Source organism: Atta colombica, unplaced genomic scaffold (assembly GCF_001594045.1).
Source record: "Atta colombica isolate Treedump-2 unplaced genomic scaffold, Acol1.0 scaffold140, whole genome shotgun sequence".
In the NCBI taxonomy this organism is placed as follows: domain Eukaryota; kingdom Metazoa; phylum Arthropoda; class Insecta; order Hymenoptera; family Formicidae; genus Atta; species Atta colombica.
This window is the reverse complement of record NW_017259229.1, coordinates 931,935-945,060: the sequence shown is the minus strand read 5'-3', so window position 1 is coordinate 945,060 and position 13,126 is coordinate 931,935. Positions and strand designations below refer to the sequence as shown.

General features: G+C 27.8%; 1 protein-coding gene across 1 annotated transcript in view; it reads right to left on the bottom strand.

Moving 5' to 3' along the window:
- LOC108684763 (allatostatin-A receptor-like) overlaps positions 1-12,373 on the bottom strand; it is a 33,167-nt gene extending 20,794 nt beyond the window's left edge. Inside the window, exon 1 of the mRNA XM_018189234.1 lies at positions 12,253-12,373. Within this exon, the coding sequence (XP_018044723.1) occupies positions 12,253-12,373 (121 nt within the window). The remainder of the gene's footprint in view (positions 1-12,252) is intronic.
- Positions 12,374-13,126: the final 753 nt, after the last annotated feature.

Below are 13,126 nucleotides of genomic sequence, written 5' to 3'. Positions count from 1 at the left end.
TTCTATAATTCTTTATATTAATATTTATATTTAATATATGCTTACTTTTAAGAATTTGAATTGTAATTTACATACTCGCAGATTTTATTAAAAATTGTTATTAAACATTGTTTTTAAACATTAATGTTATTAAAAGTGCATTTTAATAAAGCAATACATAATCTATTGAATAGATATAAGAATAAGATAAATATGAAGATAAATAATGGGATAAAGTAACAATAAAAATAAAAAGCTTGAATTCGTTATTGTAAAAATATATAAACGACGTTGCTGTTACCATTACAGACAGAAAAACTAATAATCCTTATTGAAAAAGTAACGATAATAGTAACGATGTTAAAAATAATGCATTAATCCCAATTCTGTTTTTAACAATATATTTAATTTGTTAGAAGGTAAGGTTTAAAGATTTAGGAGATACGTTATTTGAATTGAAAATGTCTTGTGTATAAAAGATCAGAGAGCTTCTCATGTGTCCTCATAATAGTTTATTTGCGTAAAATTCGCCATATAATATATTTGCACATATATCATTGCTGTCTCAAGAAAGCTTCCTCTAGTAAGAGTTATCGAGTAAATATCCATTTCAGGGCCGCATTTTTATTTCATCGTGTCGATTTAAATTTTCATAAATGCGGCGTGTTATCGATTACGCTCTCAGCAAAGACGGATTTGATTGAAAGTCGATATTCGCAAATCTTTGAATGCTTGCAAAACAAATTAATGGAATAAAATTAAATAAAAAATATATTTTATTTTTTCTAATATTTATTTCCATAGCAAAAAAGTTGCAATAATATCACAATGAAGTCATGGTGACGTGCAAATGTCTACTCTGTTAGAGGAGTGATATCACAGTAAAGTCATGATGACGTGCAAATATTCACTTTGTTACAGGTATGATATCGTTATAGCATCATTACGCAGCTATGAGAAAAATTGTACTTGTTGTGACACTGTTATAAAATATATACAGAAGGTAATGTTACTAATTCTTTGATAATCTTATAGCTGATATCACAGCTTTTTGGCTAACTATTGTGAGTCTATTGCGATGTGAATGTGAAATTTTTTATTATGGAAATATATATTAAAAGAATTAGATTTCTTTTTTAATGGGGTAGAAATAAAGTTGGTTAAGTCGGTTCAAATTGCTTGAAATTTTATGTGCACCTTGTAACTCGCATGTAAAAACTGCGAGTTTGCTTGTTTGAGATAATACAATCTAAGTTACAACACTGTAATTTGTCCTTCGCGCGGAGATGCGAGAGAGAAAAAAAAAATTCGCACAACTCTATGTCTATAATTATTCGAAACTATTACGTATGAATTTCTTCCTGATAGTAACGGACAGTAATATGTAAACAAAATGATTTTTTACTTGTGTATTACTCCGTATATATACTCTGTATGATAGATTTGCGTTGCAGCAGGAAGTGTTGATAACTCTTGCAACGATTACGCAGATCGTACTCGATTACCGAGAAAAAGGAGGAGAGGGATGTTGTGGAAATATTTTGTGAATTCGCGGCAGGCGACAGGTGCACTATAAATTTCATAATATCGCGCAGCGTACATGTATGTGCGTTGAATTCTCACAAATGCGAATATCTCTCATAAAGCTTATCCATCTTCCTACAATCATTATTGAATGTGTCAATTCCGTTAAAATTCGTATATGTTTTTCACACCGTCGGATATTTTTTAGTTGCGTGTCACGTTTATGTATTTTTAGAAAGAATCAGAAATTAGATCTCTCGAATAATGCTGCATTAAAATAATTCTATCTTGAACTAATATTATTAGAATTCGAAAAGCAATATCGCTGTTATGCTTTCTCACCATTTCAAAATTAATTTCATGATTTGAATCTCTTATTATCTTGATATATATTTATGTTAAAAATTCTGAAATATTGTTATTACATTAGGATTGTTTTTGGGAATAGTTACATAAAATATTTTCAATTCTTCAAATAATTTAAATATGTAATATAAATCAACAAAGTTAGTGTTAACAATTACCAAATTAAATATTGTACGATAATTAACAGTTGCAAATTATTTTTGTATTTAGTATATATAAGCTATTCTAATAAACAATACTTTTAATGAAACATTTTTAAGCTCCTTAGAAAAAAATTTCATACTTTCGATCAAGACAGAACAAAATTCATTATATTTCTTTTTATTTTATTTTATAATTATTTTGTAATATCTAAATTAAGATACTTTCTAAAGAAGAAAAAAGAAAATAAAAAGTCGACTGATAAGATTAGCATTTCAGGTAAACATCTCAAGTTTAAGTCGTGCAATGACCGTGTTAAAGATCTTGAGGAAACAGCGTGGTCAGCAGAGCATGGTAGTGACATGTGAAATCTTATCGCTCGTAGAATATCCTTCGGATTCGCTGCACTTCTTTTATTCGACTAGAGATTGGAGAGAATTTTTTGGTCTTGCAACATTATAAGGGACATTATAAGGGACGACCTATATTTTACGATTTATTTCGGAATTGCATGCGTCGTGAATGTTTCACATTTCGTGAAAGAGATCTCGTTTATCGTTTAGCACTTACGAATACTCTTACAGAAAGTAAAGTATTAATCAATTTAATACTGGAAGATAATAATAAATTATTTTAAGTATTAAAAGCACTATTTGTTTAAATAAGGCCCGATTTCACTAATCAAGATTAACTTTAATCTCGACTCAATTTATCTTTTTCTTTTTCTAATTCGATAAACATTATTAGAAAAATAATAAGTTGAACCAAGATTAAAGTTAATCTTGTATTGATGGAGCCTATCTAAATAATTAAATATGTCTTTCCATAATAAATTGATAAATATTAAATTATAGTGTAGATTATAAAGATATGTTAGATTATAAAGATATGAAAACGTTGCTTTCGAATCTGCGTGGATCTGATTGTCCCGTCGTCTGATAAGAGGTGTTAGCGTGATTCTGATATTATTTACGAGTCACTGCACGAGCTGTTATATTTCGATAACATAATGCATGAAGAATAGCGTATCAGCCAGTGAATTTGATTGGATGCACTAGTGCGCACTGGTTGTTGTACATCGTTGTACACCAATCTTGTTCATATCTGAATTTAAAAGTAAAATGCAAATATCTTGAATGATAAAATATTAAATAGAAAATATTAAATATAAATTTTACGAAACAGCACAATAAAATATATTAATGATTTCGCTGTTTAACATATATTTATATATATATTTATGTTAACATAAACATATATTTTTACGTCGATTTGTGTATAGTTTTAATATGCATCAGTATGCACTAGTGTGTACAACTGAATTTGTTGTGTATTATAATTCGAGAATTATATATTATCGATGATGAGAAATATGAAGAATTATATGATTAATATTAAGATCAACATGGTGAAAATTATATATATCGCATGGTGTTAAACTACGCTCATATTTTTTTAAAGTATCACAACATGAGTATCATGTACGTTAAAAGATTCGAAGATGTTTTTCTTTACACGCACTTGACAAGAAAGAGAAAATGTAAGAAAAGACAAGAGGTGCAAAGAGGTCTAAGACATTTGTAAACAATTTTAAAAAGTATGAAACGATATTTGATAAGCTGTCGAATCGCGGTAAGACATGAAAGACATGTCGAGAGTTATGTCGCTCACGCTTTTATCCGCGAGCGAATTGTACACAAGTTCCTAGAGAAGTAAGAATTTCAACAAATATTTGCAATATCCGATTACGTGAAAATTGTCGCGAAATGCGACACGGGCAAAGAAATGAATACAAAAGTCGCGAGTTGGATTAAAAATAATTAACTTTGTTCTAAAAAGAATGCTTTTCAGCATTGGATAAATTTAAAATGGAGAACTAATAATATTGTAGTATCGAATATACTTATAATAGAAAGAAAAACGCGCATTATCGTAAAGAGTTTCTGTTAGAAATAATATCGGCGTAATAAGAGAAGAGGATTAAAAACCGGATATACACCGCATCTTTTCCATTAGGGAAACATGATGAATCCCTGAATTACGGGATTGCAGCGAAAGAGAGCTGCTGGGATGAATATTCTAAAGTTTCGTTTACAGTTTGCTTATCGATGATTTTCCTCTGGGTTTATTGTTTATTTCTATCATATACATATTCTTTTAATAAAAAATCAAAATAATGCCTATCTTAAATTCCTATCAAATTTCAACGAACTCCATTAGATAAACTTCGTTTTACTTCTTTGATTCTCATCAAGTTTTTGAATAATATTTTCATGTGCATTTTTTTTATTTTGCATTAAAAATTTAATATGCAAATACTAAATGAAAATTTTACAGTGTTTAAATTTTGTTAATCTGTTTCAATTTTGTTTTACTTTTAGAACAATTTTCGTGAAAGATATTATAAAGAGATAATAATAAAATATTTTCTTCGAAGTTTAGCGAGGGTATTTTATAATAGAAAATAAACAAAAAAGAATGTTGTGATAAAAATAAAGATAAAAATTTTTAAAAAAATCAATTCTGAGAAAAATATTGTTAAGTCATTATGGAGGCAGATAAAGGGAAAAAGTTCTTTTTAGCTAAAAATATATAAATACGACGAATCATACACACACAAAACAGAATTAACTTGTCTTTATATTCTTAAATGCTAAGAAAGCAATAATGCGAAGTGAATCAAATTAAAATAAAATTTCTTTTATTCCTCCTTTATTGGCTATATGTTATTTTTCATTCTTTCGTTGAAGTGTAATTTTTGTTGAAATGTAATTTTGAAATTAAAAAGATTAAAGATTGAATATTTTGCAAACATCTGCAGTCTGTGTGTTTATTTTTTTCTTTTTTTAAAAAATATCAGATAGTGAAAAGAGTAAAAAACAGTAATAGAATTCTATGTAGCGAGGGAATCGTTAATTCATTGATGCATTAGTTAAGTGTTATCGTATTTAATTTGTACTAAATTTGGTGCCAGGTGAGAGATAGAAAAAGAGAAAGGAAGAGGAAGAGAGAAAGAGAGAGAGAGAGAGAGAGAGAGAGAGAGAGAAGAGATTCATTATACATGAAGACATATAATAATTGAATAATTGAGTAATTTGGAGTAATTGGCAGTTTTTTCTGTTAACCTGTTCATTCACTGAGAGCTGTCGTATGTCAGTTTTCCCTTCAGCATCAGTTAAGCCAGAGTTATATCTATATGTAGAGAAAAGTCCTCCTATTACGAGATATTGCAGGAGTACATTTTGTAATGGACAGTATTTAAAAATGTAATCTTAAAGCTTATATTAAATTCTCTTCCAAATGACATTTTGAAGGAAATTTAATAAGCTTTAAGATACTAAAATCTAAATTTATATTTTAAATTTAGCGGTTTAACCCGAGAATATCTTGTATAATAAATAAGGTTTAAAGACTCACTTCAATGAAATTTGACAACATTCAATTTCACAAATTTTTTTTGCAATGACTACACGCAAAATCTAATAATGAATTTTTCACTAAGGCTGGGTTATTCCACCTTTCGATAAACTTCAGCTCGTTGTCTTACTCTCCTGCTCACTTATGTTCTTACTTTTTTATTCTTTTTGTTTATCCAAGTAAATTATCACATAGTTTATCTAAAGATGGAACAACCGATCCTAAATAGATTTCATCCTAAAAGCGATAAGATAACTCCACTATCTCATATTAAGAGCCTATCTCATATAATAGAGTACTTTATTAAATTCAATAAAAACACACAGTAGTAAATTTAATTTCTTTAAAATTTTATCATTGAATTAAGATGTTGATTTATTCATTTCATTATGCTTCAACTCACTTTATTAATACTAAGCGGTTATATTGTCTTGCACTTCTAATGGATTCTCTGAAACAAACGTTCTAAATTTCTAATCCGATTTGTCTTTCAATCGCGTCTTCTCGCCAGCACTATAGATTATGTAAGTTTCGCTTTAAGTCTCCGCACACATTCTCAAGTGTGGTATCTTTGAGCGTATTGTCCGTTGTCGCACGTGAGTATCCTATTCAAGACTTTCTGCTGAATCGAGACTACAATCGAGTCTTAACAGCATAAAGCAGCGAGAGTCCGGCAAACAGCTCCTTTCGTAGCATATCGCAAACCATACAAACGCAGTAACCATATCCAGAATTGCGGATGAGCGTGAAATCGAACCTCACTGGTGGAAAATAGATTATTTACGATTGTTGCTCAAAGAAGGACGAATTTTTCCGATTCTATTTCCTCAGATTTCGCAATGTTTCGAATGTAGTTATTATTTTAATCAAGTCGAGGCAACAAAAGTTATATTATTATTGTACATTAATTAATGTTAAAGTTAATAATTTATCAAAGGATTGCATGGATTATCGACCTATAATGATCAACCTATAATGATTATTATAGATTTAAGTATAATATCAAAAGTTGATATAATTCATCAAAGTAATTAGCAAATAATATAAATATTGTATCAATATGTATATGAATTAAAATATTATTAATTATTAATTCTGAAGCAATTAAATAACAAAGACGTATTTATACAAATATGTTGGTATTATTACTGTAATCATTAAGAGATTTCATGCACTAATATTCAAAATATTCAAATTGTTCTATATATATGTATTATTAAGGCTGTGGTCTCGCTACAAATGCTTTTGATGGAAGCATTTGATGGACCAATTGGAAGAAAGAATTTTACAAACTGACTGAATAGTTTAAAAAAGCGTTTGCAGCATTGCGTTGACCGTACCCTAAATGTTATTTATATTAAATATGTGTAATTTATAAAAAATAATTGTAGATAAATAACATTCCGTTGATAAATGTCAATATTTCTAGTATAGGCTTATTTTTACGTCTAAATAATTAAAATCTATTTAAAATGAAATAATTCGACTCCTAAGTGATCTTCATAGATATTCAGATTGATGACGTTAGAAGTAAGAAAACAATAAAAATTTTTGCAAATTATATTAAAATAGAAATTTTTTTAAATAAAATAATTTACATTTGATTAAATATACTTATAAAATAAGATAAAAACTCTCCTTTTATTTTGGAATAGAATAAAACCACAATTAGACACTTGTCATATTATTAAATTTCAAATATATGATTATTTATTATCAAAACATAAGGAGAGCTTTCGATATATTTTACAAATCTATTCTATTGAATACAAATATTTAAAAAAAAAAGTACTAATATTTTAATATAGTCTGCAAGAATTTTTTTTATATATTTTTCTTACTTTTGACATCACAATCTAAGATGATTGAATGGATACAGCAACATAAATATATATAAAATTAAATTTTAAAATCCTTCAAGCAGATATTTTTGCAAGCATATGTAGTAAAACTTAGTGATTACATTAACATGCGTAGTTAAATAATAAATAACTGGAAATATCAACAGATGTACAAATTTTCTGCGAACGTAGCATATTTATTTTGAGGATTAATTATATCAGACTTGTTATCCATTATTTTTATATTTCCTCTTTTTAATTCATCTCCTCGTTTTATTAATTATATTATTTATTGTAGAATGTTTTGTTACATGTAACAGAATAAACCGTACAGTTATTGAATTACACAATTATTGGCCACTTGGATTTACAAGCTGCCAGTTAAGTTACTTCGTGTTTTATATTGCATTTCGATTTTCTGTATTGATGGCAGATTGGATGTTTCTGTGTAAAGGAAATTGTGAATCATAAACTCATATTATAAATCCGCAGCAACCGATAATCTCGCTCATTATTTGAATGAGAGAATAATAAACCCAAAATGTATAATTGTAGATAACAAACCAATAATCTATAATTTACAATAAGTTTGTTTTATAATAATTTATTTAAAGTGCTTTTACAAAAACACATAAATAATTATTGGCATTTCCTGTATATAACAGTAATTTTAATATAAAAGATATTGTTTTGTTTACTACTTTGTTCTCTACAAGAAATGTATTTGTATTGAATTTTGTACAGGTATATGCTCTCGTTTACTTAACAATATGTTTACTTAACAACTTATCGAATATAAATTTCTTGAATATATCAGAGAATTTATTAAATGTACTATTTGGAATAATAGTATCGTAATAGAGATAACATCTCATTTAATAAGACTTTTTCAATGATACTGGAGCTCAATTTAGTTCATTTCAGGCAGCTCGATTTGCTAGTCATGCATTTTACAAAACAAAAAAAAGCCAAAGAAGTTGACGAGTATACTACCAGGATAAAACGAGGAGAGGGAACGAGGAGAGGAAACAAATTGAAATTTCAGTTTGTAACGATTACACGCGCGCACTGTCTCGAATTTATCGTGTCAACAGTATTTGCATTTCCGGCTACAGTAAAATGCATACAAGATGATACATCTAGGAATTGAACCCGAAATAATTGGACTCAAGAATGATTGTCAATGGGAGACAACGCGGAGATTCGAAATAATTATGAATAACAATCAAAATCAAAAGATAATGATGCTCAAATTATCATTTACCTTCTTTGTTTTTGTTATCTATTCTTTATATAATTTAAATGTTATTAATATCTCATGTATTTATTAAGAAAAAGTTAACCTTGGATTATTTAAAATAATAAAACAATAATAAAAAATTCCGAAAATTGTATATTAAAGAAAATTTAATTTTATTAATTTTATTATAAATAAGAAAATAATATAATAAATCAATGCTAATAAGCTGTATTATAAAAACTTGCCGAAATGTTAATAAAGCAATATTAATTCAAATATTGCTGATTCATCTTCATTGTAACGCGATTTTATTATACAATGGATCAGTTTTAATTATCGATTATTCGTTTAGTCATCGGCGAAATTATTCGTTTTAGGAACACGACAGCTATGAGAAAAGTAAATATCTGCATCGGCATGTAATTTGTAATTCGATGGACGAATATTTAATTATTTAACAGTGAATGTATTTAGTAGACAGACAGTGTGACACGTGTTTGGAATTTCTAATTTTCGAAACGTACGTTCGAGAAACGCGAGTCGGAGAGATAGCGACAACTTTTTCGAGTTGGAATATTTCTACATTCATCACATGTGAAATGACACTTTTTATAGAATTAACAAGAAAATGTTATATTTCTAATGAAATTCTAAATTGTAAATAAATCATAATCGATCGTATTGAAATAATCAGTTTAACCGTTTTACGCACCTTAACTTTATTTGAGAAGAAAATAGCTCAAGTAGATATGTTTTATACACTTCTAGAACTTAAAGTGAAATAGTTTTGTTTGATTTCTCGAATGCGAGAAAGAAAGTTTTAGTACAGTCTAATGTAGGAATGAAAAACAGACCCTGTCGGGATGGATCTTTTTCAGCATCTTGTTACGATTTTTCATGCAAGGATGATTGATCTGCACAATTACTTAGCGAATCCTGAGCTCAATACGTTACGGACACTAACACAAGTTTTCAACAGATATTTGGAAAAGATAAGATATAATGTAATTTAAGAATAAGAATGAAAACTATGTTTGACATGTTAAATATCAAAGAAATACTGATGATCCCTTAAGTTAAATGACATTTTGTTATTTTTAACTTACATGTGTCAAAATGTAAAGCAATCCATTTCTATAATTTAGTTAGTTTCAAAGTAAACAACGCCCCATACTAAAATATACTTACAGTAAATAATAAACTGAGCTTGAATTAAATTTAATAAATTTTCTTGACTTAAATTATTTAATTCCATATTTTTTTAAATTAACAATACATTGAGTAGAAATAATTTAAATTGGACATAATTTGACATTATGAGTTTAATGTGTATGATAAGTAGCAAAATAAAAACTAAAGTTTATCTTTAATTTTAATTTCTCCGTTAAAAAAAACTTATAAAAATGTATCTTTTTCCTAGGCTTTAAAACCGTGATCATATCGGATGTACTGGCGTTTATTGAGAGCATAAATTCCAACCGGCAGGGAAAGAAATCTCCGTTTGAAGAGTTGAATCGACGTTTCGCTCAACTTCGCTTTGCCCTATCTAGCAAACTACAGCTACGTTATTTACGAGTGACCAAGAAGAAGTACGACATGTCACGTACGACACATCACGACTCTTTGCTACAGATCGCATCAAAATCAATCGTCTGTATTGAATTTTAAATTTCATTGTTACTAACTTAGAGTCTGTTTTTTTGATTGCTATAATACAAACATGTCAAAAATTTTAATTATGGATCCGCGTCTGTCTTTTTATATTTTGTATTATTTTCGATACATCGCGTTCCGTATTTCGCTTGTCTATTTTTATGCTTCATATTTCTTGTGAGTTTCATTGGTATGCACTTGACCATGCAATCGCACCGTCATGTTTGTTTTGAATCGACTTGCAAAGATCATTAATCATCTAATATCCAAACGCGAGAATAACACTATGTACCAAAGATGAGATTTAACTGTCAATCTTCTCTCACTTTAATTTATATTTATCGTGTAATGTATTAATATTTGTTTAAGTTTTTTGTCATAAAAAGCATAGATCACTAAAGATGAGATTTGACTATTAATCTTCCCACTTTAATTCATATCGTGTAATGCATTAATGTTTTCTTTAAATTTTCATATCACAAACATTACTTATACAAATATGAACCAAAGATGAGATTTGGCTGTTAATCTTCTCACTTTAACTTATATTTATCGTGTATCAATATTAAGTTTTTATATTGTAAAAGTTTTTTTACCCTAGATTATCGATAACATATTCGAAATGCAATTTCGATATATCAGTAACTATAATCGAATTCCGATATTCCTGAAATTCACACGGAATCGTATTTATCGTAAAGCTAAATAAAGTCTATAATCGGTATTAGAGATTATCGATATAAAATCATATAAAATAGAATTGGGTGTTTTCTCGAATATTCGTCTTTGTTACGATGATAAATTAAAAATTGATATATCATTATAAATAAGAAATTGTGGATATATACTGTGGATAGAAAATCTCGAAATATTCAGTATCAAATGTAAATTAAATATCTAGCAATCGAGTTTCTGATAAAATTTCTGTGGAGAATGAATTCTGAACGCTATCTTTTAGGTCAAATTTCTAAAAATAGCTCTGGTAACTGGCATTGTCCGAATAATTGGACGTCATTTTCAACTATACTCAGCACGAGTCCGTAAATCGACGATTCTAGGTAGAACCGGTAAATTAGAGGAATCTTCTTCTCTTAAAAGTTACCGACTAATATCTCGCGTTCATTACACCTGCGGAGAAACGACCGAACTATCTAATAATGATTCATAGTAATCCGCAACGGGGATTGTTCAAATCTTTGAGGAAATGAAACCATCTTAACAGCGACATATGAGTTCTGCGAATGAGACATACAAATTCTGCGAATTGCAGCTTCATTCCGTATGAAATGCCCACACAGCATCTTTTGCTTTAATTTGAGATAGACGCATTAAACATTCCGTAAATGAACAATGAAATTAATTAATCCTTTAACGTACGAATCGTGCAAATGCAGCAACACTCTTATCGCGAGTTTTTTAAATTTCTTAAAAAAAAAGATATTTAAAATGCGATAAATTAATATTGAATTAATTTTGAAAAAAATAATACATGTAAATTAAATAAAATTTATTTAGAAACAAATTAATATATGCAAAATAAATATTTAGTAATATAAAAATTACTTTTCACATTTTTTTGTTCATCATAGAATAAATTAGCAACATTTTAACTTTTTGGATATATATTAATTTAACTCACTTTAAATGAATTCACGCTGTATATAACATTCATTAGAGATTTAATTTATCTCTAAACAGAGAACTTTTTTTTTCTATAATTGCCCTTATAGAAATATAATATTGATCATTTTAATACTAAAAGATAGCAATTTCTTACTTATTTGGTGTATTAAAAGCATTGTTATTTAGTACTTCTAATACTCAAAATAAATAATTAATTACTGCCTTTCAATATTAAATTGGGCAATATTAAATTGGTATTAGATTTCTGTAATATTTATTTATGTCTTCAAATATTTAATAATTAAATAATTTATATTGATTAGAAATTGCTGAACATAAAAAATTTATGTTTATATATAATATATATATATATATAATCTCTACCTTCTCAAATACAACTAATGACATATTTTTTACAAATAATACAGAAATTAATTAATTGTTAATATGCGAATGTCAAAGACTCACCGAAGAAACAGCAGACGAATACAATGGTGTATAAAGTGATGAAAATTACTTTTACGTCGGTTCTGTCGAAAATATAATCTTCATTGAACGATACATTGTAAAGCAGAGTTTCGTTGTTCATGTAGCTTTCATTGTTGCTGATCTCGTAAGGAATCGTATTTCGATCACTGGAAGTTCTAAAACAAAAAATTTATTTTTAATGACATTAAACTGTTATTACATTTTTTAATAGACTAATAATACAATATATTAAAGACATTGTAAATAAATCAATTAAAACAGTTTGTGGAAAGAAACATATACAGTGCTGTATATGTTATATATCTATATTCCGTGCAATAATTTAAGTTTTTCATCTTAAACTTTATATTTAAAAGAATTAAGTAGAAGAAAATGATATGTCTCTCTCTCTCTCTCTCTCTCTCTCTCTCTCTCTCTCTCTCTCTCTCTCTCTTTTTCTCTAATCTAATCTTGTACGTAGTTTCTTTTCGAGATAAACGTGAAAATATCATAAAATTTCTAAACTCTACAGTAATTACATAGCAAGATGAGTGTTATCAAGAGGGCGCACGATGCTATTAGACAAAAACTTTCATATATTATTAACAAGTTGCATAATGGATATTAAATATCATGTACTTGTTGTTTGTAAAATATAGAGAAGAAGATAATATTTCACTTATATTATATACCGTTATTACATAGTTAAATAACTTGATTAATAATCAATATTTAAATTAAAAACTTAATGTCAAATTTTACTTTCGTCAACGATTATATTCGTTAAAGTGTTGTTTAATCGATTCTAGATTCAAAGTTAGGAAAGAATTTATAATTTAGGACACTATAAAAATGCGACACTGCATAATAACTC